The sequence below is a fragment of the Aphelocoma coerulescens genome, chromosome 18, assembly GCF_041296385.1.
Source record: "Aphelocoma coerulescens isolate FSJ_1873_10779 chromosome 18, UR_Acoe_1.0, whole genome shotgun sequence".
In the NCBI taxonomy this organism is placed as follows: Eukaryota; Metazoa; Chordata; class Aves; order Passeriformes; family Corvidae; genus Aphelocoma; species Aphelocoma coerulescens.
The window spans coordinates 11,978,532-12,003,583 of record NC_091031.1 but is presented as its reverse complement, the minus strand read 5'-3'; the positions used below and the strand labels follow the sequence as shown (position 1 = coordinate 12,003,583).

General features: G+C 53.6%; 2 protein-coding genes across 2 annotated transcripts; both read right to left on the bottom strand.

Annotated features, from left to right (window-relative positions):
- Positions 1-6,908: 6,908 nt before the first annotated feature.
- Positions 6,909-11,849, bottom strand: LOC138120204 (Golgi apparatus membrane protein TVP23 homolog B-like). The gene is made up of 7 exons (XM_069032680.1): positions 11,796-11,849; positions 10,958-11,040; positions 9,888-10,032; positions 9,664-9,753; positions 9,140-9,271; positions 8,926-9,054; positions 6,909-8,216 (listed from the first exon to the last, which is right to left on the bottom strand). Exons 1-7 carry the CDS (start codon positions 11,796-11,798, stop codon positions 8,184-8,186), a joined length of 615 nt encoding a protein of 204 aa, XP_068888781.1. The 5' UTR covers positions 11,799-11,849; the 3' UTR covers positions 6,909-8,183.
- A 3,350-nt stretch (positions 11,850-15,199) lies between these two features.
- On the bottom strand, positions 15,200-23,634 carry LOC138120045 (F-box/WD repeat-containing protein 10-like). The gene is made up of 11 exons (XM_069032464.1): positions 23,541-23,634; positions 23,320-23,447; positions 22,250-22,378; positions 21,646-21,758; positions 21,056-21,259; positions 20,667-20,788; positions 20,007-20,155; positions 18,997-19,139; positions 18,045-18,203; positions 16,957-17,171; positions 15,200-16,041 (listed from the first exon to the last, which is right to left on the bottom strand). Exons 1-11 carry the CDS (start codon positions 23,632-23,634, stop codon positions 15,200-15,202), a joined length of 2,298 nt encoding a protein of 765 aa, XP_068888565.1.
- Between the last annotated feature and the right edge of the window lie 1,418 nt (positions 23,635-25,052).

Genomic DNA, 25,052 nt, shown 5'->3' with positions numbered 1-25,052 from the left:
GGTGGGAAGGAGAGGGGCAGCGAGGAGACACCAAGCTCCAACTCCAGCAGTTAAATACTAGAAGTAATTTCTATCCTACTCTGAGCCAGCCAGGCTCTTTGGGTGTGCTTTGTCACACTTGGGGCTGGACACACCAAACCCACCTGCTCAGAGCTCCTGGGACACTGGGATTCCTCAGATGTGGGGGGTGTCCTGAGGGCTCCATGGGGTTAAAATGAAGTGGATTTGACTTCACCTGTATGGGGGTGGTTTAAACAAATGACCAAAAGTTAAATTAGTTAATTGGAACTTTCTTCTGTGGTTGTCAGTGACTGACACTGTTCAGCTACCAGCAAATACAGGTCATGAATGGCAATAAATTGCAATAAATTCCACATCTCGCAGTGTCCAGGCAGTGCTTCCACAGCTTGGATCCACGTCCATACTTTAAATTCCCTCCAGACACCGAGATCGTCACCGTTTCCCCTCGCAGCTGCTGAGTCCTGCAGACTTCCAAGGTTTCAGCCCTTGAGTTGTGCTCATTTTTTATTCCCTTTCCTTGAAGGCCCTGACACATCCCCGGCTCCGGCGGCTCCCGGCTGGACGCGCTTGGGCGTTGCTAAATCACATTTAAGGAAAACAGCTCAGAGCGTCCCACACACGGACCCGGTGTCTGCCAGGGCTGCGAGCAGCAGCCAGAACTTGGCTTTTTGTTCAGAATGACACAGGAAAGACAGAATGTCTCCCCGTCGACCCCGGGAAGGGTCACACAGATGGCTTCCAGGCCCGGCAGAGGTTTAGGACATGGGATAATTCCCGTGCACATGAGCTGTGCTGCTTCCTCTTGTGTAACTACAGGATTTTTGCAGCTGGAAGTCAGAGGTCCTGCGGCTCAAACCACGAGAGCAGAGCCGAGAGCTTTGCCAAGAGGGGCCGGGGCTGGAATTTCCTCCTGGTACATATTTAGAGAGCGAGAGACCTGAGCTATGGGTTCACATCTGGGGCTGTGGATGCTCCCAGCTGGAGGAGGACACACAGGAGGCAGAGCTGGGAGTTATTCCCCGAGGGAATTGCGAGGCTCCTGCTGCTTCAACACCTTTGGGTGTTGTTGAGCCAAAATTAAGCAGCCACCGAAGTTCAAAACTCCATGCAATCCATCCCACATCGGTGGGCAATCCCAGTGACCCTGCCACACACCTTCCTCTCCCAGCCTGGCAAAGGCCATCCCAGAACAGGGAGATCTGGATTTCCAGGGAAATCTACTTTCTCTCAACCAGATTTGCACAGGTCAAGGTGGAGCCAGGCAGCGACAGCCAAACTCTGCAGGCTCCTCAAGCTCCTGTGTGGATCAGCCCAGGGATCAGCCCAGGCAGGATCCTTTCCTGGGGAGCATTTATTAAATCACAGCTTATTCCCCAAAATCGGGGCAGTCCTGAGGGCTGTTGGAGGAGCCAGCCCAGGCAGCCGGTCCCACACACACAGGGCTGGCAGCAAATTCGCTTTTTACTGGCTTTTTCCAGCTGCAGCGGTTGCTCACACCCCCTGTGACAGCAGAGCAGTGAATCATGTTCCCGTTATATCCCATCAGATCCCGCTCTCTCCCTGCCCGGCCCCAGCGCTGGCTTCGGTGGCTGCTCCGCTCTTTGCCCACCGCGGTGCCCGCAGGCGGCTCCCGGCGCTCCTCGGGCCGCAGGATCGATCCCGGGAGTTGTTTCCAACAAGCCCGTCCCGAAAGCTTTCTCTGCTCCATTTTTAAGTTGTTATTTATTTAATTGTTCTTTGAACAAAAGCGTAAGGGCTCCCTCTGCTGCCGTGAGGGTTTGGACGGGAGAGGGATCGGGGGGAGAGCACGGATCGAAGTCCCGGCAGGGGCTGGAGGGACCCAGGGCAGGGGCGGCTCCAGGCGTTTGCTGCTGCTGCCCTCAGACACCAGGGCCGTGGGGATGAGGAGGTTTTGTCCGGGGGCTCGCTGGTTTGATGTCCCCTAAAGGCTGCCCAGCCTGGTCACACCCCAGGGGATGCTGCCCTCCCCATCCTGCTGCAAACGGAGGAAAATTCCACAGGGGTGTTCCAGATCCTGCACTTTTCTCCCGTTGTGCTGAGGATTGGGGTGTCCCGCGTGCAGCAGCTGCAGAAGAGCTTGGGGAGGTCAGTCTGATCCCCCTCGTGTGGCTGGGGGAGCCTTGTGAAGGCTCCACATCCCAGAACTCCAACCTGCATCCAGCCCTGGCTGCTCTCCTGCCCCAGCTCGTGGCTGAGTCCCCTGCTCTGTGTGCCAGGGATGGAGCAGGAATCAAGCAAAGTCCCTGTCCCCATCTCCATCCAGTCCAGTCCTAATTTAAACCAAGCTTTTGGGCAATTAAAACATGAGAAATCAAGGGCTCACAAAAGGGGAGGGAATAGTTTTTCCCTCATTCAAAGAGATTTTAGGTGAGGGTTTGTGTTGGGACCTCTGCCCACAGGAGGGTTTGTCACCTCTAGTGGGCTCTCAGGGGCTGGGAAGGAGGTGTGGGAGTTCCCAAGGCCAGAGTGATACAAATTCCTTTGCAACAGGGTCTGGATGTGAGGGAGGGCTCCAACGAGAACAGAACCTAATCCGGGTGAGAAGAAACTGGGGTGAGTTTAAACCTTAGAGGAGAGGGAGCAGGTGACAAGCACTGAAGGTCCCACTGGGGGAGAGGATTTCCCTGCGGGGCAGAAGTGACAGAAACCATAAAACAGGGTGGGACCCAACAGGGGTGCCCTCCGTAGGAAACGGTGAGTAACAGCTGAGCCCTCCCCTGCTCTGGAGTCACAGCAGCAGCAGGGAGAGTGTCCGTGGCACAAAAGCTGAGTGACTCAGGGGCTCCAGCCGTTACTATGGAGTTATTTACACAGCGCTTCCGACGGAAAAAAAAGGAGGAAAAAACGCTACAGAGCTCACCCAAGATGAATGAAATGCAAGGAGGTTGGTGACACAAGGAGGGATAACTCAGAGGAACAACCCCACAGGCCCAGGGGGTTTCCAGGAGGAGTCCGGAGGGCTCAGGGATGAACTCACGGTGCATTAATCCCCAGGCTGCTGATGTTTCTCCTGGTGCCAGATGGGTGGGACGTGGCAAGGGTGATCCTGGTGGTTTTTAAGGATTCTTGGAGGAATGTGAGGAACAACAGAGCAGAAAGTCCAACTCCTATGTGGAGCAAACTGTTGGGACTTCTACAGACCAGGGTTCACGGAGAGAATCAGCTGAAGAACCTCAGCGTAGCTTTGGCAAATATTCTGGGGAATATCAAAGCTCTTGGAAATGTGCAGCAATGGGGGATGGGCTGGCCTGGCATTAACAGCCAGCACGGAGCAGAAAGGGAGCAGGACAGCACAGAAAACCCTTCTGCTCTTACCTGGGGGTATCAAAACTGTTCCTTGGAGGCTTCACCATGCTCTGAAAGCCCAGGGGCTGGAGCAGAGCCTGCTGGAGGATCATTTCTGTGGGAGCAGTGTGCCTGCAGAGCACTGGCATCATTCTCAGCCCTTCCAGGGTAAGCAAACAAACAAAAGTACTTGGGAGAGATGGAATCCCACATCTCCCTATATCCCAAGTCTTCTCTTGCAGTCCAGCTGCTCAACCATCCTTACAAAGGTCCTCCTGGACATGAAGCCGCAGTGTCCCCTGGACATCTCCACCCCAGTAAAACCTGTGCCCTTGCTGGGACACATCCTGGAGATGGCAATCCCTGTCCTGGAGGATGCTGAGTGCTCCTGGCACTGTGCTATGGGCTGAGACCCTGGGTATGAGGGGACACCCTGGATCTCCAGAATTCGATCCAGCAGGATCCCAACAGCAGTTTAAGTCTGTCTGGGATTTCAAATCCCACATTTAATGCAAACCCAGTCTCTTTGCAAACACCAGACATCCTGGCCTGGCCTTCCCTCTGCAGACGGACACAAAATAACCTGGCAGGTGCCACACGGAAAGGTGGAGCCTCTCACTGTGGTTACCTGTGGAGCACTGCTGCAGGACACTGCAGACCCCAGGAATCTGTCTGGGCTCAGAATCAGCCAAATGAATGGCACCAAAACCCACAGAGAGAGCCCCAAACCCACAGAGGTCCAAAGGTGCTCCAGGAAGCGTGGCCGGGATTTGGCCTTTTCCATGTGGCTTTGCCAGGCCACAGAATTGGCTTGAGGAGAGCCTGGGCCTTGAGGGGTTCACTGGGCCAGGAGCCTTTCCTGGTGTAATAAATGAATTGGTTTCAGGGTGTTGGTTATTACTGTTTAGATGAGATATAAAAGAGGGGAGTTGAGGGTGGAATGGATGGACAGGTGAATTGAAGGGAAGCTGTGAGACTGTACGGGTGGAATGCTGGAATGTAACCCTGGATGGGGATATAACAAGGACCCAAGGGGTTTAACAGAAGGAACTTTCTAGTCCATTGCTTGGTAGGGTACAAGGGATGAGGACGATGCCCTGGACCGGGATTGGAGAACGAGCCAAGCAATGAAGCGGACTTGTTTGGAAATGACTGGTGAGGAACGCACGGGGGTACAGACCGACCAGCGAACAGGGAAGGGACCGATCAGCACGGGGATTGAGAACTGCACCAGCCCGGTGGCACCAGAGGCTCTAAAAGCCACCAGGTGCTCTGCACCGCGTCCTCCTGCGGACCTTGGGCTCCAAGGGAGCGCCCAGTGGGTCTCACTGTCTTGTTGGTGGATTGTTTTATTCTGGCTTGTGGCGCGGAGCCTGGGCTTATCCCGGGTTCCCGCTCTCAGCAGTTAATAAATAAACGAGTTGACTTTTCCTTTCAAAAGTCTCAGCCTCGTTTACAACACTGGGACACGGCTGGGAGCAGGGAGAGGCTGCCCCGTGCGATGCTGGCCCTGGGGAGCAGCAGGGGCCGAGCGGCGGAACCCGGCACGGAGCGTCCCCGAGGCCAGCTGTCCCCAGGGCAGGAGAGGGAGGAACTGGAGTGCCATCGGCCCAGCCAGGGTGCTTTGGGCACACGCAGAGCCAGCGGCCCCGCGGCCCGGAGCCCCCACAGCAGCAGCGTCTCCTCCCTGCCCTCCCCGCAGCCCCGGGCGGGGAGAGGCGCCGGCTCCCCCGGGTTTGCCCAGGGCAGCGCTCCCTGCTCCCAACCCGGGGCTCTTTGCCCAGGGAGGCAGGAGGGAAGCGAGAAATTCCTTCCTGCACGGAGCCCTGGAAGTGGCGCCGAGTCCTGGCCGGCTTCCAGCGCCCTCGGCCGCAGCCTTTGGTCTCCAAAGGTCACATTCCGGAGGCTGCAGCTTTGTTCTGGAAATGCCAGCTGGGATGTCCTGTCCTGTTCCCGTCCCTTGTGTGGCCTTGGCAAGCAGCGACAACAGAGCCTCCCTGCAGCCCTCCAGCCCCAGCCAGGCTCCAAGGGATCCACGGAGGAACAGGCAGGCTCCAAGTGCCCAGACCCCTCAGCATCCTGGACAGCACCGAGGGAGGGGAATGGGGAAAAACTGCCTGGGAAGCTCTTTGGGGTTAGAATGTCCCGATGCATCCCAGTACTGCCTCAAAGCACAGGGCCAGAGAAAGCACTGCCTCTGCCCCTGAATTCCAGCCCCTTCCCGGGGGATCCAGCACCCAGCAGCTGGATCAGGGTGCTCCAGGGGTGCTGGATCAGGGTGCTCCAGGGATGCTGGATCAGGGTGCGGGAACAGGGGGAGGGAGGGGACAGGTCCCCACTGTCACCAAACAGCGACAGCAAGGATCAGTATGAGCACCCCAGACACAGAGGGTGCCCCAGGGCCTGTTCTATCCCAGCTCCTTGCTGGCCCATATTCCAAGGACTCCAAGCAGTGCTCTGCCTGTGAAACGAGGATAATCCTGAGCCCATCTTCCAGCTGTGCTTGCAGCATCCGATCTGTATTTCCTATTTCAGAGCAAAGAGGTTATTATTATTATTATTATTATTATTATTATTATTACTGCTGCTCCTGGAGAATTTCTGCTTTGTAAACCCTCCAAGTTCAGCCCCCACCCAGGGCTGAGGTGGGGCCAGGATTACTCAGCTGATGCTCAAGAAACTGGCTCAGTCTGGAGTCCTGGGGCTTGTGGAAAAAAGCACATTCAGAGGATTTCTCTGCTCTGAGGCAACTCCTACTTCCTGCTCCCCAGGAAACCCCAGTTCACAGCGAGTGAGAATCAAACCAGACTCACACCCAACTGCAGCAGAGATAAGAAATTTGGTTCTGATCCACGACAGAAATGTAATCGACTGCCAGTTTCTCAGAAGCCAAAAGCCTGAATGTTTGCCAAGAGCTAAAAATAACCCACACAGGGCTCTGTTTAAAGGCACCTACTAAGAAATGCCTCTGTCCTTGGTTAAATAAACTGCAACTTCCAGAAAAGCCCTGTTTTCCAGGAGTCTGGGGGGAGCTTTGGCAGCAGGTGAATAAACATGAAGTCCAAAACTTTTAACACATTTTAGAAGCAGCAGCTCGTGGCTGGAGCTGTGCCAGCCCCTCGGCCCAGCAGCGAACAGGGGCTGGAGCAGGGAGGATTCCCGTTCCTCCCTGCAGGACCTGCACTTGCACGTCCCCATGTGGCTGCTGAAGTTTGACTGCATTTGGCCTCTTTACATTGATTCCAGGAAATAACTGATCCCTTGGATGGAAATGGGACTGAAGTTCCTCTGGTGGGGGCACTGAGCACTCATGGGGGTCTGGGCAGGGGGCACCTCTGAGTGCCCTGCAAGGAGATGAGCCCTGGAGTGACATCGACTTCAGCTCTGCGTGGTGACAGCTCCAGCAGCCTGGGCAGTGTTTGCCCACGGAAAGCTCTGCAGACCCCCAGGTGACAGGAACTGTGCCAGAGCCAGAGGAACAGCACTGTTTAAATGGACAATAAACCCCTGCTAAAGGCACCTGACAAGGACAAGGGCTAGAAATGAAGCTGAGCCATGAACCACAGAAGGGATGTCTGGGCTGGTTAAACAAAGCAGTATTTTAATTTCCATATTTTATAAATAAGTATTTACAAAAGGAAGGTATCAATCCAAAGAGTTGAACAAAGGTACAGCTCCCAGCACTGCAGAGTACAGGGAGAGGAACCAGGTTAATGCAACCCCACAATTCACAACACCCAGGAGTCAAAAAGAAATCACATTCTTCATTTAAAATTCCTCACCCAGAATGTTCAGCACCCGCTGCTGTGGAAGCACGAGCTCCAGGGACAGAACCCCATGAGAAGGAACTGAGCACAGATGAGCTCAGAACACACCACTGCCATCCCACTGAGCGCTGCAAGCCACGATCCCACAAAAGGCTCTTCCCCAGCTCAGACCCCTTGGGGAGCTTAAGGACAGCACAGGGCATGGACTGCAGGAAGGGAACACCCTGCCAGTCCCACTGCCTGTGCCCCTGTGCCAAGGGAACTGCTGACCACATCCCCCACGCCCTCCTGGCCTGAGGAAAGGCCCCTCCCAGGACACCCCATGGCCTCGGTGTCACAGGTCAGGCACACAGGGGCCGCTCTCACAGCCCCTGGCTGGAACTGGGGGTGCAGCCTTCCCTGGACACTGGTTCTGCTCCTGCCACTCTCTCCAGACAGGCACAGGCCTGCAGGGGTTCCCACAGAACCAGGGGTTTGGGATGTTCCCCAGGTCTGTGGATGCTTCAGAAAACCAGGGCCTGCTCACAGGTCACTTTCTGCAGCTGCCATGAGATTTCAGTGATCTTCCCACCAGTTCCATTTCCTTCAGATGCCCCTCACTGCAACCACTCAGCACCATTCCAGTCACACAATGAGGGATGCAGGGCCAAAAAATCACTCCCTAAACAGAAGCAGCAACAACCTCCAAGAGCAAAACCTGTCCACAACTGAAACTACCTGAGGCACCAAGCGCTGGAAGAGCAGGAGAGTTGCCAAGGCTCAGCTTGTACACGGCTTTTCTGAAGTATCTCCAGCAATTTTCTCTTAACCCATCCAGTAGTTCTAAACCTGTATGAAACTCACGCAGGCGATCTTTTAATTTAAAGTTTAAGCAAATTAATTCTCATTAATCAAACTAAAGAAAGGACTTAAACACAAACTGCTAGTGGAAAATGGAATATAAGTTGCCAGGAGTGTTAACCTCAACTCTTGCACAATTTATTTACTTCTTTTGATTCACACCTTGTGTGCAGCTCCCAAATTGATCAGAGCAACCTTCTCTGTTGGTCACTGCTGAGAATCCAGCCTGGCCTGAGGCTCCCACCACACTCAGGATGCTGCTTGGTCCTCTGTAGCCATGGTCTGCAGGAGGCAAAATCAAAGAGGGTGGGAGAACCCTGTGAGTCACTGCTGGGATTTTGGGGCAAAATACTCATTTCTGCCAGAGCCTGGCCTGGGCCTCTGGGTAACCCCTGCCAGGGTAAAAGAATTCAGGAGCAAATCAAGGAGGAGATGGGCCCAGCACAGAGTGCCAAGAAAGGTCCATCAGTGTCTGAGCTTCTGGTCACACTGACAGCAGTAATTCCAGCAAGTATTTGTGAATCCGTGGCAGCCAAAACACCTCTGCCAGAGCCATCAATACAGCCAGGAAAAGCAGTCAGCAGCAGTGAAGTGGCAGCCTGGAAGTGGAACTGGGGTGGTTGCTCCTGCTGCTGCACAGACCCCCGGCCGGAGGAAACCCAGAGCTGGGGAAGAACAGGAGCTGCTGGGAAGAGCTGGGTGGGAGTGGGAAAGAACACAAAGGGCAGTGGCAGCCCTTTCAGCCATGAGTGTTATTTCCACCAGTCATATTCCAGTAATTCCCAAGGCATTTATCCATGGCACTGGCCAATACCACAGTGCTGCACACGGGGCTGGATGGCAACAATCAGCAGTGCTCTGTGCCTGAACTGCTGGCTCAGATTCCCCAGGCAGCAGCGTGGGAAGGGTCCCACTGCACAGCTCAATAACCACCTTTTTTCTGTAGCCACCCTTGTTTTTCCCAGGGATTCCAAAGCCCTGGACACCTCACCTGCCGCAGGAACTGCTTCCCAAGGTAGTTGGTTGCCATGCTGGTCAGGTTCTTCCTGCTGCCAACCTTACACCTGATGTAGCCGTACAGGTTGGCTCCCTGCAGCACCACCCCCATCACCACCACTGCCTGTGACAGGGAAAAAGAGTCACCAGCTGCCACCTCCTGGCTCAGACAGGGCCAGATCCACTGTGGAGCTCAGGGAGGGACTCACCAACCACTTCACTTTGAAAGAGAAGAGAGCACTGAAGGCAAAGATCACCCAGATCATTGGGCAGGTGATCAGGCCTAGCCAGAAAATTCGGGACTCTGCTTCAGATGAGGTTTTACCCCCTTGTGCTGACACCTAGAAACAGAGAAGAAATGGAAGTGATCAGGCTGCTCCATCCTACAGATCCATGTCCTTAAAAACAAGGCAGAATCCCCACACTCCCTGGGATTTCCCTCCACACAACAGCTTCCAAGATTAATTTCTACATCACACAGAGACATCTCTGCAACAGAAAGTGTTTCCATTTAAGGGACTCCTTTCAGTTTTCTCTCAGAATCACTGGAGGCAGCAGCATCAAAACCTCTTGGAATGCTTGGGGCTAAAAGGGTAAGTTTGGGAAAAATGACATTTCCTGCATGGTTCAGTTATGAAGCTTAGAAACACCAAAGGAGTAATTTCCATAACCACCAATTAACAGAGGGCTCATTAACCAGAAACAATTACAAGGTTAGAGCAAAATCCTTTACCTTCCTGGCTTCAAACACCCAGTGACTTCTGCCATCATCATCCACCTGGTTCCACCAGCGAAGGCCAACCATGAGCCTCCCTGTGACGTTCTGAAAGAGAACCCATGGACTGTGTCATTTCGTGGGAGAGGCACAAATAAACTACTTTTTTTGAGACACAATATCACTGTCAATTATTTTTATACAGCAAGGCAAGGAAAACAAAAAGCACGAGAGGAACTCACCTTTACTGCCCAGAAGTCACAGGACAGGAGGAGGATGATGGTCACCATGCAGGCAATGAAGCTGCTGGTTAAGAGCTCACAGAGCAGATAAACAACTATGGCACTGACTCGGAAGAATAAGTGGAAAAAAGATGCCACTGGGTGCCTGGAATGAAGGACAGGACAGTCACAGCTCCTGCAGGCAAGTGACATTGCCAAGGGACCTCCCAGCAACCCACAGGACAAGGACCAGCACCGTAACATGAACCCAGCGTTCTGAAAATATGGGAATTAACTGTCTGGAAGCTGACACAAGGAAGAGACATCCCACATGCAGAGACAGCCCATGTGCAGGCAGGATTTGGGGTGGGAGGGGACAGGCAGCTTTACCTGGTATTCAATTTAGGGCAATTTTTAGGGTAAATTTAAAGAGGTTCTGACAGAGAAAACTCCCCCGAAGGAAAGATCCCATTTCCAACACAGCAGATTTGTCTTTCTTTGTGATTTCAGAGAATCCCAGAATGGGCTGGGAGGACTCATCCCCCTGCCAGGGCAGGGACCTGTCCCAGCAGCCCAGGCTGCTCTGCAGTTCCTCTGCAGCTGCCAGGTCAGAAAGGAGCAGGGCAGAGCCGAGGCCACCACGGCACGAGGGGATGGACACGGCTCCTCACGGGATTTGGGCACAACAGGGAAGGAGCAGATGGACTGAGCAGGCCAGGACATGGAGAGAGCAGGGCACAGAGCACACCTGGGAATGGAGGCTGGGGAGGAGATCATGGACCAGCCCAGAACCAGCCCCTGACACAGCAAGAGCCCCCCTTACACAGAGTTGTATCCCTGTAGTTCCCTTATACCCAGGAATTAAACACAGGTTAAGTGTAAGGGCACTCAGAAGCAGGAAGGGACAGTTCTACAAATTCCAACAGGGCTTCTGGAAGTGGAGCTCTGTTACCCAGAAATTACTCCATTACTTCCAAATAAACGAAGAAGGGATCAGCCATTACATGTTTTGATATAACATGACAATCCTTCCGTCCTTCCTCGTGGCTCCGCCTGGAGCTCACCCAGGAACTCCCTCTGTCACCACTGACCTTATTTTTGACTTTTTGGATCTCCTGGATACGTCATCATCTGCATCAAAGAGAGACACATCTTCAATGTCATCACTGCTGTCCTGAAGTAGGGAAGCAAAGGGTTACAGGAGGAAAATGAAACCATTTACAACTTCAACCTGGGACAGTGCTGATTACCCAGAGAATCACAGAGGCAGCTCAGGATCAGAATTCATTTGGGAAGAATGCGAAGATGTAACCACATACAACCCTACACTGTGATCTGAGAAATGATCAGTAGGCCTCGGTTTTGGTGAGCTGCACCTGGGCTGAGCCCCCCTGAGCTGAGCAGAAACACGGTCTGCTTCCCAGCGTGCAAGGCTTTCACAAACGGCCTGGGACATTTGTTCTTCTTGCCCGAGTAACAACCCAGGTGGGACAATATTTTTGTTCCTGAGCCTTCCAAGAGAGCCACTGCCCAGGGCTGTGGCCAGGACGCAAAGCTGCTCTGAGAAGAGCCACTCTCCTGTGACCGCCCGGACATCCTGCGGTGCAAGGGAGCCCCTGGAGCGCAGCGTGCTCAAACACCGCCGGGCACCGGCTGCGGAGCCGAGCGGGGGCTGGTGGTGCGGGTGGGCCTGCGGCGGCAGAAAGCGCCTCTGTGCCCCGCACTTCGCCCGGGCCCACGGCCAGGCTCCCGCTCCGGTCCCGCTCCCGGTCCCAGTCCCGGTCCTACAATCCACGCCTAGGCCCCCGCTCCGGCCCCTGTCCCGATCCCGGTCCTATAACCCATGCCGCAGCCCCTGATCCCAGTCCCAACCCGAATGCCGCTCCCGGTGCCGGTGCCGGTCCCACGTCCAAGCCCCCGGTCCCGTACCATGGTCAGAGCCGCCACTTCCGCCCCGCCGCGCGCGTCACGGCCGCGGGCCAATCGCGGCGCGCTCCGCTCCGTGATCCCGCCCACAGCCCGGCGCGTCACGGCCGCGGACCAATCGCGGCGCGCTCCGCTCCGTGATCCCGCCCACAGCCCGGCGCGTCACGGCCGCGGACCAATCGCGACGTCACGGCCCCGAGCCCCCTCTCGGCCGCGCCGCCCCCCGCGCGTGCGCGCTGGCGGGCCCTGGGCGCGAGACGTGGCCGTTCCCGTTCCCGTTCCCGTTCCCGTTCCCGTTCCCGTTCCCGTTCCCGCCCGAGCGCCGTGAGGGGAGCGCGGCCCCGAACCGGCACCGCCCGCCCCGACCCCAGCCCCGACCGCCTCCGGTGGAATTCCGTCAGCCGCTTCACAGGTCATCACAGGCTACTGCTGAGAAATACAGTACCCCATAAAAACTCACTTTACTTTTTAATAAAGAGAGGTGTTTATAAAAGAGGTTATTGCAGCTCTTTAGTAGTGTCTTGCTCCTTTCTGTTCACCGTGTGAAGGATCCAGCCTTTCTGCTGGAATAGCGACACTTCAGCTATAAACAGCACTTGGATGAAGCGCATTCTGTTCAGAGGCACCTGTTGAGCTGTGCAGGCAGAACTGCTGTGACACCAGTGTTGTAAACGAGGCTGAGACTTTTGAAAGGAAAAGTCAACTCGTTTATTTATTAACTGCTGAGAGCGGGAACCCGGGATAAGGCCAGGCTCCGTGCCACAAGCCAGAATAAAACAATCCACCAACAAGACAGTGAGACCCACTGGGCGCTCCCTTGGAGCCCAAGGTCCGCAGGAGGACGCGGTGCAGAGCACCTGGTGGCTTTTAGAGCCTCTGGTGCCACCGGGCTGGTGCAGTTCTCAATCCCCGTGCTGATCGGTCCCTTCCCTGTTCGCTGGTCGGTCTGTACCCCCGTGCGTTCCTCACCAGTCATTTCCAAACAAGTCCGCTTCATTGCTTGGCTCGTTCTCCAATCCCGGTCCAGGGCATCGTCCTCATCCCTTGTACCCTACCAAGCAATGGACTAGAAAGTTCCTTCTGTTAAACCCCTTGGGTGCTTGTTATATCCCCATCCAGGGTTACATTCCAGCATTCCACCCGTACAGTCTCACAACTTCCCTTCAATTAACCTGTCCATCCATTCCACCCTCAACTCCCCTCTTTTATATCTCATCTAAACAGTAATAACCAACACCCTGAAACCAATTCATTTATTACACCAATATGGTAGCATCACAACAGGCAAATATCTACACTTTGGGGAGGGCAAGGACAACCCGAGTGACACCTGCTTACACCAAAACTACCAAAACTCTCGTGCCACCCCTCACCTGGCTCTGTCTGCTCGTGGGTGCATTGCCTCCTGCATGACCCAGTTTGTCACAGGCTGTGTCACATGCCTAAGTCCAGGTGCACAGAATGGGTCAGTTTAGTTCAAAGGTGAATAATTAAAGCACTAAAACTGACAGAGAATAGATTGGACACTAGGAGGGAATTCCTCCCTGTGAGGTTGCCAGGCCCTGGCACAGGGTGCCCAGAGCAGCTGGGGCTGCCCCTGGATCCCTGGCAGTGTCCCAGGCCTGGCTGGACATTGGGGCTGGGAGCAGCCTGGGACAGTGGGAGGTGTCCCTGCCCATGGCAAGGGTGGCACTGGATGGGCTTTAATGTCCCTTCCAACCCAAACCATTCTGGGATTCTGTGATTCTATGAGAAACAGCCTCCTCTCAGTTACATCTGTGACTTCACGTACCTGGCCTGACATCTTGCCACAGGTTAATTCCCCTCCAGGCCATCTCCAACACCCTCGCCCAGCTTTCCCTCTGCTGAGCTCAGCCAAAGCCAGTCACAGAAGTACTTGGTCCAGCCCTGCCCTTGCGGGTGATCTCACACCACCACCTTTGCCTGTCACCCCTTCCAAGTACCTCAGCGCCCACAGCTGCAGGGAGGTGCTGATTTATCCACTCCAGGCTGAACACAACCCCCTGATCCTCCTCACTTCGTCACGGCCAAAAAGGAATCAGCCTTTCCGTGATGATTTTCTGGCAGGCTTTCTTTAGAGACGTTTTCCCCGGGGGTTGTGACACTGGTTCCGTGGCCGCAGCGGGGCTGGGCTTGTCCTCGTTCCTTAGGAGAAGCTGCCGTCCCGTGGTGGAATGTGAAACCCCTGCCCCTTGGAGACCACGCCAGGCACAGGCACCTCGCAGCGACCGTCCCTGTGCCGTGGCACAGATGTGCTGGGCCTCGCCAGCTGCCAGCCGCCCTGGGGTTATCTTTCACTGGCTTCATCCCAGGGTTTGCAAGTCCAAGATGGCATTGAATTAAACAAGCCAACACTAATCGCAGCCCCACTATGTGTCAGAGTTTCAGAGATTTTAATTTCAAACCAGAACTGCTGCTGACAGTCCCTCAGCATGACTGTGGGCAGGATTGGCCGCCCTCAAACCTCTGATGCAACAGATTTCTGGTACACCAGCCCAGATACTCAAAGCTGAACAGCTAGAAGGGCTTTTGTCTTCCTGTTAAGTCCTGAGCATTACTGGAAATCACAAAATCACAGAATGGTTGGGGTTGGAAGAAACCTCAAGGATCATCCAGTTCCATCCCCCTGCCATGGACAGGGAACCTTCCACAATCAAGGTCATGTAGGCATTTATCCACAGAAATGGGGAACCCCCTCCCCTGTTTTGCATTTCATAGAAATGAAGTTTGAAGCTGCTTTCCACAGGTCCTGGGGCTGTGCTGTTCCTCCCCAGGGCAGCACTGGAGCTTCCCCTGCTGAACTTCCCCGGGGCTCTGTCAGCTTTGTGTCCAACCTGGCCAGGTCCCTCTGGATGGCAGCACCTCTCTGGGGTTGGTGGCATCTGGGGGCACCCTGCCCATCGTCTGGGGCATTAATTAATGATGATAAACAAAATCAGAGCCAGGATCAACCCCCAGTTCCTGGCCTCCAAGCAGACTTTGTGCCACTGATCCCCCCACCCTACACTCAGCTTTCAGTCCACACATCTTCAGCTTCTACACTCTAATCAATCCGCAAGAGCTCTCATAAGATGTTTTTATTATTGTTCTCACAGGGTTGAGCCCGTGCTGAGCTGTGTTGGTGTCAGACAGTGCCATGTCTGTAACAAGAGCAGGTTTAGGGAGTTGAATCCAGGAGAGGGCTTAGTCCATTCAGTGCCTTGAGAAACAGCTGAATATACCAATGGTATTTCTTAGGAAAACTTATAGTGAGGATGTGTTTTACATTTAAAACCACAGGGAGTATACTTAAACATACTAAATATACTTAAATATATATAAATGAATACATCTTTATTTTATACTTCAAGCCACATGGCAGCTGTTAGTTGGACTCACGGATCACCTCAGATAAATGTGTTATGCCCAAGTTCTGGAGCAGGTGTTTTCCTTTCCCCAGTAAAGGAATCCACAGGTAGGCCTTTAATTTTCCTTAGCCAGGCCTTCCTTCTGGCTCTTTCCTCAGCTTCCGTGGGCTTTGCCTGCTGTGCCTGATGCTGAGCTGCCTCAGCTGCCTCATGCACCTCCTGCTCTGCTGTGAGAAGCCTGAACCCACTGTCCCTGCGGGAACCACAGGGGCAGGAGCTTAGGGGCTTTATTTCCCTGGGAACTTCATTTCTGATCTGTGCAGCTGTGCCAGGTGTTGGCTGGATCAGCTCTGAGGAAGCTGTGCAGAGATCGATGAGCTGATCCCCATCTTTGGGGCCAGGAGTATCTTTCCCATGGCCACTGGGAGTTTTTCTTTCTCGCAGTGAGCCACAAAACTTGGGACGTACAACACAGGGGGCAGGGATGGAGGATTTCACAGTGGGGCTGTGCAAGGAGTTCTGCAGCCTGAGCTGCAGCATTTTGGTTTCAAAGGGTGTCGAGATTTTTGTCACGGTCAGAGAACCACTGTGCAGCCTGGCACGCTGGAGCTGGGCTGCCTGCTCCTCTTTGTGCTGCAGGGGCGTTTTGGACATTGGCACCTTCCTCGGGCGGTGTTGCTGTGCTTCCCTGGCCTTTGCAGAGAGCTCAGTGCTGGAGCTGACTCGGGCTGGCTTGCAGGAGCTCTGCAGGGTGCTGATTGTTAAGAGGAACTTGTCAGGGGACATTGGACAGCTTGGGTCTCTCTTGGGCAGCTCAGGCTGCAAAGTGGCTTCTGCCTTCTCAGGTGCAGGGGGAGCAGGGCCCTGTTCGGCGTCCCCACCTGTATCCAAAAACAAAGCAACACATTTGGGGTTGAGAGGTTTTCCCACACACTGCAGATCATAGAATCAAAGAACCACAGATTAGACTGAGTTGGGAGGAAGCCACAAGGACCATCCAGTGCAGCTCCTGCCCTGCCCAGACACCCCAACAACCCCACCCTGGGCATCCCTGGCAGCGCTGTCCCAACGCTCCTGGAGCTCTGGCAGCCTCGGGGCCGTGCCCATTCCCTGGGGAGCCTGGGCAGTGCCTAGCACCCTCTGGGGGAAGAGCCTTTCCCTGGTATCCAGCCTGAGCCTGCCCTGGCTCCAGCCATTCCCTTGTGTCCTGTCTTTCACGGAGCAGAGCATCAGCTGGCATCTGATGGCCTGAAAAGCAGGAACCCTTCTTTAGCCCATCAGTTTATCTGCAATACTCAGTTTGATTGTGGAGCTGGAGGATTTGTCATCAAACTGTATTGAATAGCTCTGGCTTAAAACAAAATCACATCACCGTGTTACAATTGAAAAGGTGCCTGTTTCTGTGCAGCTGCCTTTCCCGGTGGTGGCAGATCCTGAGTGTAGGTGTTCTCTCACTTTCTCGGGTGTTTGTAATGAATAATTCAAGCCCTGAATCAGCAGCGTGTTTCCAAGCCCGCCAGCTGTGTGAATATGAATACTACTACTGATTTCTCTCTTACTCAGTTGGAAAATGACAGTGCCTGTCTTGAAAAATGTGTTGAATTGACACCAAACCCTTGTAAAAAGGCAGAAAGGTTTCACAGAAGCCTAGAAAATGACAGAACCATTGAAATGGAACAGCACATCTGCTCTCGACAACAGCAGAGAGAACGAATATGGGCTGGGCTGAAGGCAGTGGGTGCTTGGTTTGTAGCTCAGTTTAGAAAAGCCAGAAAAGCAGAGGCTCAGTGTGATACTTTTGGGTCTTCCACGGCTCTTTGATGGCTGGCGAGACCCCGGGGACCTGTCCTGAGGCTCCTGAGCTCGTCGCTGCTCTGCGCTGGCACCCTGGCGCTTCCCTCTCCGGGGCTTCTTGTCCTTCACCACCTCTCTGTCAGCGGGTAGGGAATAGTCCCAGACCACATCCTCGAACTGCAGCAGCACCACTCTGCTGGGAGAGTTGGTCACCATCCTGGAGAAGGGAGAGAAGAGCCATAAAAGCACAGGAATCATGGACACGGCAGGTCCTGCCTGAGGGGCTCCTGTGCAGCACAAAGCCCCGAGGCTCAAACGGATCCGAGATAATCATCTCTCCTTGAAGGAGCGGCAGCAATTAACCCCATCAATCAGACACTGCACATTTTGATTCGTGCTCTGTGTGAGCTCTCTGGGGCTCTTTTCATTCAGCTCCTGCGCAAAATTAATTTAAAAATAATTAGGATGAAAATTGCCGGCAGCGAACAGAGCAAGATCAGTGCAGTGCTAAAGGAGGGGAGCACCTAACTGCAAATGCCATATTATCAGGGGCATTTAAGTGTGGATTGGAGTGCTGTGCTATTGTTGGGTGTGGTTGGGCTGGAGTTAATTTCTTCATAGCTGCCCACTTACTGCTGTGCTTTAGTGTGGCCAACCCACCCTTGAACACACTGCAGCGTTTTACCCATTGCTTCCACAGAAGCTGGGAGCCACCTTTAGTTAGAGGTGCGCAAGTGAATGAAGCTGGGAGGATTTCTCATTATTGGCCTTATAAAGAGGCTGTAGGTCAGGGAGCAGGCAGAGGCACTGTCAGGTATTGGCTTGATTCTCCAGCCTCCTAAAAGCTTCTGAATTCATCTTTACGGTTGGGTCTGTATCTTCAGCTGTAGAGAAACAGGAAATTATACATTGCTCAAGAGACTAAGGAGAACTCTTCAGCCATTGTGAGCTAAACAGGATTATTGAAGCAGTTAGTAAGTAGTACAGCCCTTTAAAAGTTATTTGTGAGAAGGAAAAACACACAGTTCCTTCATTTCAGTGTAATCTACCAAATTTGGGTCAGATCCTGCTGGCAGCTCTTGTCACCAACCTGTTTCCTGCAACGTAGAGAGAAGACAGGGGGTCCCTGCTGCTGGTGGGCTCCAACACTCTGAGGCAGGTTCCAGTCAGGAAGTTGAATATCCGAATGTGTCCATCAGCACAGCCACTGATGACTCTGAGGTAGAGGAACTCCAGGGACAGGACTTCCCTGAAAACACATCAGGTGAGGGTTGGCACTTCCATGGTGCTTTCACAAGGAGAAATGGTCAGCGAGCCCTTTTGGCCTGGAGGAAGAGCAGAGCTCTGGCTGCAGCCACAGCGTGTGCTGAGGAGTGGATCAGGACATTCCAAAGGCCTGACAGAGAAGTCTCAGATCACTCCACATCCAAAGCAACAGCCCAGTGCATCCTTCCACTGGACGGTGTCCCTGCCCATGGCAGGGGGTTGGAATGAGGTGATCTTAAAGTCCCTTCCAACCCAAACCGTTCTGGGATTCTGTGATTCCATGCTCCCCATAGCAACCATATGGTCATGGCCATCTGCTGCACTTGGAGTTTCAGTTTTATGTCCAGGAAAATCAGTGCAAACCATACGATTCTCCAGTTTTCACAGTTGTAGATACAATTAAAGTTTGAGAGAACAGCATACCACACAGTTGGTCAGCATGAAACTGGGCCACCTCTATTGCTGCCCAGGTGATGTGACACCCTGGGGCACACAGGGGGGATCCTTGGAACACTGGACTGTGCACTCTTTGGTCATCCCTGTTTGTGATAAAGTGTTGTGGGTTTGCATTTCAGGTGGTTCCAGGTCTAAACTGAAAATGCTGCTTGTGACCACGTGGTGCCTGACGGAGCCTTTGAGGCAAAGACTGGTGAAAGTGGGGATATTTCAAATCCTAAAACTGATAATTAAGGCATTTTCTGGTCCTATAAGGGGCACATTTTCTTTACAGGTTCAGTCCACTGTTGAATACAACTTGAAACACATCTGATTCCTACTTGGGATGGAAGAAAGCTATCAGGCATCTCCTAAGTTTTCCCAACATGCTCCATCCCAGGGCATATCCATCGCTGCTCCCTGTGACGAGGTGCCACTGGTCAAAGGACAAGCAGAGAACTGGGCCTTGGTGCCTCTCTAACGTCTGCAAAGGAAAAGAAAAACGTGCAACGCTCTCAGTAATCTGGGTGAAAATGTGTCTGAGGTGTCTTATGGCATCCAGGACAGCAGGCTGATAGTGTTTTATAGGGTGTTACTGCACCAGTGCACCCTATGGGTCACTGTGTTTGTGTTACAGTCACTGAAGTGTTCTGGGCTTGGTGCTGCTGCTGAGCTCCTGGCATGGAATTAACATCCCTTTTCCATCCTTATTACGTGTGATAAAGAGATGTTACTCTGCCAAGACCTTTGTGGTCTCTGGAATGTTGTCCCTGGAGGGCAGAGAGGGGCTGCCCTGGCTGTAGGGGAAGGGGCTCAGCTGGAGCTGGGATCTCTGAGATATCTGGGCTATCTCTCAGTTTCTCTGCAGGTAAAGAGCTTCACTCCTCTCCCAGGTGTGGACTGGCACCGATCCTGGACACCTGCTCAGGGAATTCACAGACTGTCAATGCTTCCACAGCTGCCCAGCTTCTTCAGCTCCAGAAACTGCTTCTGAGAGCGAGTTTCCCATTTGGGGCTGACCCCTGGTGCCTCCAGCGCCAGGTTAGTGAAGCTCTTCCATCATCTCCCCAGGTTTGGAAGGTTTCTATGGGAGCAGAGATGAACAAATCTAAAGAGAGCGAGCAGTGATGGGGGTGAAGCAAATCACACCCTGCCTTAAAATCAACAGCTGGCTGCACGTCAGTTTTTTAATTATCTGCAGTTTTCTTTATTGGTTTAGACTGCTTTGAGGGTTGGTTGGGGGGATTGTTTTCTTTTTTAGAAAGTCTTTGGCAAAAGCAAAACACTGTGATGAACCAGCAGAGAGTTTTGACCATTTAGCACAGAATTATCCACTTAAGAGGAAACTCACCTTGATCAGAGCCCCTGTCTCAGCACTCCAGACCTTCACCAGCCCTTGGTGGCCCCCACTGACCACGTAGGTCCCGTCCATCCTCACTGCCCGCACAGGGCTGTTGTGCATCAGAGTCCTGAGACATTTCCCACTCTTCAGGCTCCACACTGTTGGAGAAAAAGGGAGGAGAACTAAAAATAGATCTGCCCCAATGATGAATGTTGGGAGTACAGCACAAATTAAAAAATACTACTGGATTACAGTCACACCTTGTACCTGCAGCTCTGTGAGGAGCTGAGTGTTGGCTTAAAAAGCATAATTGCATGGAAAAAAATTAAATGTAAAGTCCAAAAAAGGCACATCTTTTTCACCTTTATTCTATAAGGAAACATCTGGTAAAGCTGAAAGTTAATACCACTTGCCCAAGAGTTGGGCTGGCATTGCAGCCTCATAGCCATTAATTCTGAATAAAAGCAGAAATAATGAGAATTTAGGTCCTGACACAATCAGAGACTGTGTGTGTGCATATGTCCCCAGCTTAGGCTCTCGTGGAAACAGACTCTGCTTTTCACCCTTCCTTGCATCCCCATGCCTGTGTCCCACTCACTCCAACTCCGGGACTCTGCCCTTATGCTCCAGGGTTTGTCTCTGGCCGGGAGCTCCCAGTGCTGCTCTCACCTTTCACCATCCCGTCCCCAGCTCCCGACACAAAGTGCTCCTCGTGGGAATCCAGGCAGGTGATGGTCCCGTAGTGACCAGTGAAGGTTCTCACACAGGCACCACTGGGAATGTTCCAGTACCTACAGAGCACCGACCCAAGAGACGTGGAACCAGATGAGCTTTAAGATTCCTTCCAACCCAAACCATTCTGTGACTTTGTGACTATTTCCTATTTAATGTGCCCAACTCTTCTCTCACACACGCTGGGTTAACGTCAGGAGCTGTTCCACTAAGATGTCAGAGAAATTGAATGATCAAGTCAGGCTTAGCATTAAAGTTTTACCCATATCCTGCCCTTTCCCCTCGGTTTGCCAGGTTTGGGTGTCCCAGGCACAGCCCCAGCTCACCTGATGCTGAGATCAAAGCTGGTGCTGACCAGGAGCCCTTTGTCCTCACAGAGGCAGAGAGCTTCGATGGGCCCAGCATGGCCTTGGAGCAGAAGAGGCACTTCCTTCCCTCCTGGCACACAGAGCAGCCTCACTTTTCTGTTGGCAGAGGCAGCGACCACCAGATCCCCACCACTGTAATGGATTATCCTTGTCCTGTCTGATCTGGAGAGAAGCAGTGGCTGGGGTGAGCTTTAGCTGGCTGCAAGGTCTGGGACAGCATTTCCCTGTGTTTAACTGAGCAGGGTGGGCAACACTCCCGTGGTGGATCCTCTGCAGGGCACCACAACCACGGTCCCTAAATCTGCACTTCCCCCTTTGTATCAGGGTGGGCTCGCAGAGGGGCGAGGGCTCCTCCCAGCCCCATATCCCTTGGGATACATCATGGATCACTAACCCTTATTCCTTTAAAAACAGCTTATCTCGGTATCTTTATTTAAAAAATTGAGATTTCATAATGCTGATGCTGAGGAACCTTCTCTAGCCATCCAGGAGGATCTCAGGGAATGGAGCAGCTTTCCTAAAGCTGCTGCTGGCCCCACCCTACTCACTGCTCCATGAGGACATGGATCTTGTAGGAGCCACAGAAGACATTCCTCTCTTCCAGCTCGACCTTGAGAGTTTTCATTTCCTGATAGGCTGTGTGCAGACCAAAATCCTCTGTCTGATGGCAAGAGAAATAAGGAAAAGTAACTCAGGGAGGCAGGAATGCAGCATTATTCCATAGCATTGAACACACCAGCTCTAGTGAGGAGCCCAGTGCAGACCTGGAGTGTCGCTAAGGAAAACCAGAGTGCAGCAAGTCTCTGCTTAGTCCGGGGTTGTTCCCAGGCCATGTTCTGTGGCATAAATGGAAGCCCTGAGAGCTGCACCCTTTATTCTGTGAGAGGAAGGCCCCTGTCCCCAGGGCTGTGCTGTGACTGGGGACACAGGGGGACGAGGCAGAAGTTTGGGAGTGCCTCCCAAACTCCCTCCCGAGTGGGAAGGTGCTGAGCAAGCCCTGGCCCTGAATCACTCACGATGGGGCAATCCAAAAGCAGGAGTGGGAGAAGCTCAAAGCAGCTCCAGATTCACTGTGCTGTCTTCCGGGACCAGTCCTTCCTCCCCAAACACTGAACTGCAGCATCCATGGAAGGCAAACAGCCTCCAACAAACCTTCGATTTACGTCTCTTGTTCTGCTCCTTGTCCTTCACTTCGATGACCTCACCCTCATCATTTAACTGGGGAATTTGCACATCGACTCTTTTAGCATAGTTTGGAATGGTTTTTCTAGGACACAACTCCTGGAATAAACCAATAGAGGCAACAATTACCGCAGAGCCCAGGCATGCAGGGGTGCTGCTCATCTCCATGGGATGCTGAGGTTCCCTGCAAAGCTGAGCTGCACACACTGGCTTGTTGTTGAGACCTGGCTTACATTTAGCACTTCATCTATCTAGGGTTTAACTTCTGGTGGCAAATAATTGCTTTTTATTATTTTTTCCGAACTCTAATCTTAAGCTTTTAATAAGCAGCAAAATTTCAAGCTCATCTCATCTTTGGCAGGCACTCAGTTGATTCAGAATCCAAACTCACTGAGATGAGAGGCTCTCAAAACACCTTGGTCAACACTCAAGATTCATTTTGAGCCTCTGAAATCTTCTCTGAAGCCTTTTTTGAAGGGCAGCACAGAGCTGAGTTTCTGTGCTGCCTTCACAACCCAAAGCATCAGAGACACCAGACTGTCTCTTGGGGGATGCCCCTTCACACCTCGCTCGGTCTGTGGCAGGTCCTGCTGGCCAGGACAAGCCTCTCCCCGGAGTTCTGTGTTCCTGTGTTCCAACCACCACCCCCAGCTCCTCACACAGACCTTGCATTTCCCTTGGCCTGTGTGGAGCAAATGGAGCTCATTCCTGAGCTGCCTCGGGAGCTGCTGTAGCTCTGCCCAGTCTCCGCTACTGCCGGAAATTTTCATTGTGACCAAACTCTGCTTTCTTGGTGACGAGAATGTTTGGATCCATTTTTAGAGTCACAGGCTCTCTAAAGGAGAGTAAAAGCCATTCTCTGGTGCTTCCTTGTGACAATGTGAAGTGTCACCTGGCTTTGCTCTGCAGCTGGAGGTAGAAGGGCCATGGCAGATTTGGGGGCAGCCTCTGGCACAAGAATTTCCATGTAGCAGCTTGGGCAGTACCAAAACCCGCTCTTTTTACAGTGCATAGTAGTGGCAGGAGCCCAGGTGTCCCACCTGCAACTGCAGGAGGTCCTTCTGCACTGTGCTCCGACACTCCTTGTCCTCCTGGACCTGCCTGACCAGGAATTCCCAGTGTCTATTCACAGCAGAACAGGCATCCAGGGATTTTGGATCCAAAAGCCCTGGGAAGTTAAAGGGACAGATTGGCTAATCCCCACTGGAGACCATTCCTTACCCTTAGGAGAAACCACCCCTGGAAATCAGAGCAGCGTTACCCAGGATGGACACGGACAGCTGGAATGGCAGGAAGCGAGTGAAATCCTTGGACTGGCTGTCACCGGAGTGTGACTGGAGAGATGCGGGAACCATGGTGGCATCTGAATCAGCTAAGGACGTAGGTGAGCTGTCCCCTGCATCAGGACCCTCCTGGGCAGGGCTCTCGGTGCTTTGGGGCCAAAAGCACGTTCTGGTTCCTGGCCACCTGGAAAACGGAATTTGCAGTCCGGGAAGTGTCGGAGTTTTGGTGCCATGGACAGCATCGTTGTCAGCAATGCCCTGAAAGAGCTGGGTGGTCTTTGACTCTTCTGCTCATCACTTTGGCACCGTGCAAGTCACGGGACAATGCTGGGAATGCTCCTGGGCTACAGGACAGCTCACACCAGCGTGGCTGAGGGACAGGGGGACATCTCTTCCCCTCAGCCCTGCCCTGGAGATTGGCGAGGGCTCCTCACTTATGGAAACATCAGGGGGTCAGAGAGCCACGGGACACCATGGGGGGGCTTGGTGGGGACGCAGTACAGCGGTTTGCTCTGTACTCTGCACCTTCCACCTCCAGCAGTCACCAGCACGGGAAGGTGACAGCCCCAGGCTCCAAGGGGGCACAGCAGAGCCACTGATGCCAAGGAGGTGGCACCGTTTCACTGAGAACAGGGGAAAACCTGCTCTTCCTTTAGCCACTGCATTTTCATCAGCAGAAGTACGACTGGAGCTGTGACATTGCAGAAGGAAAGGAAAGGACCCGCTCACCTGCCCGGGGCTCCCCGCCACCGCCACCGCCACCGCCACCGCCTCGGGGCTGCCCGGCGACAGTTACCGTAATCTCCAACCGCCGCCGTAATGCTGCTAAGAGCCGCGCAGCCCGCGGGCACAGCCCCTCAGCAGGCGGCGCCGGGGGATGTCGGGGGATGGGGGATGTCGGGGGATGGGGGATGTCAGGGGGATGGGGGATGTCGGGGGATGGGGGATGTCAGGGGGATGGGGGATGTCGGGGGATGGGGGATGTCAGGGGGATGGGGGATGTCGGGAGATGGGGGATGTCGTGGCATAGAGGATGTCAGGGTGATGGGGCATGTCAGGGTGTTGGGGGATGTCGGGGGATGGGGGATGTCAGGGGATGGGGGATGTCGGGAGATGGGGGATGTCGGGAGATGGGGGATGTCGGGAGATGGGGGATGTCGGGGGATGGGGGATGTCGGGGGAAGGAGGATGTCAGGGGGATGGGGGATGTCAGGGAGATGGGGGATGTCGGGGGATGTGGGATGTCGGTTTAATGGGGGCGATGTCGGGATGCCGGGGGATGTCCGGGGATATCCGGGCGATGTCAGCAGCCCCTCCGGGATGGGGAGCCGCAGTCAGGGCAGGGCACCATGGAAGCCCCGAGCACAGATGGGCTGGGCAGTGACCCAGACGGGTGCTGGAAGTGGGAGCACGAGTGGCCTTTGGACACCGGTGTTTGGTTTTAGACACAGGAACCCAGAGGTCACCCATGTCACGAGCACAGTGTGATG

Coding starts and splice junctions, on each gene's coding strand:
- LOC138120204 (XM_069032680.1), bottom strand. Junction 10,033..10,957: donor TCCAAAAAGTCAAAAATAAG/GTCAGTGGTGAC, acceptor CCTTCATTCCAG/GCACCCAGTGGCATCTTTTT. Junction 9,272..9,663: donor GGGTGTTTGAAGCCAGGAAG/GTAAAGGATTTT, acceptor CTCTGTTTCTAG/GTGTCAGCACAAGGGGGTAA.
- LOC138120045 (XM_069032464.1), bottom strand. CDS start 23,634: ATGGTTCCCGCATCTCTCCAGTCACACTCCGGTGACAGCCAGTCCAAG. Junction 22,379..23,319: donor AGGACCTCCTGCAGTTGCAG/GTGGGACACCTG, acceptor GGTTTATTCCAG/GAGTTGTGTCCTAGAAAAAC. Junction 21,260..21,645: donor ATCCATGTCCTCATGGAGCA/GTGAGTAGGGTG, acceptor GCTTCTCTCCAG/ATCAGACAGGACAAGGATAA.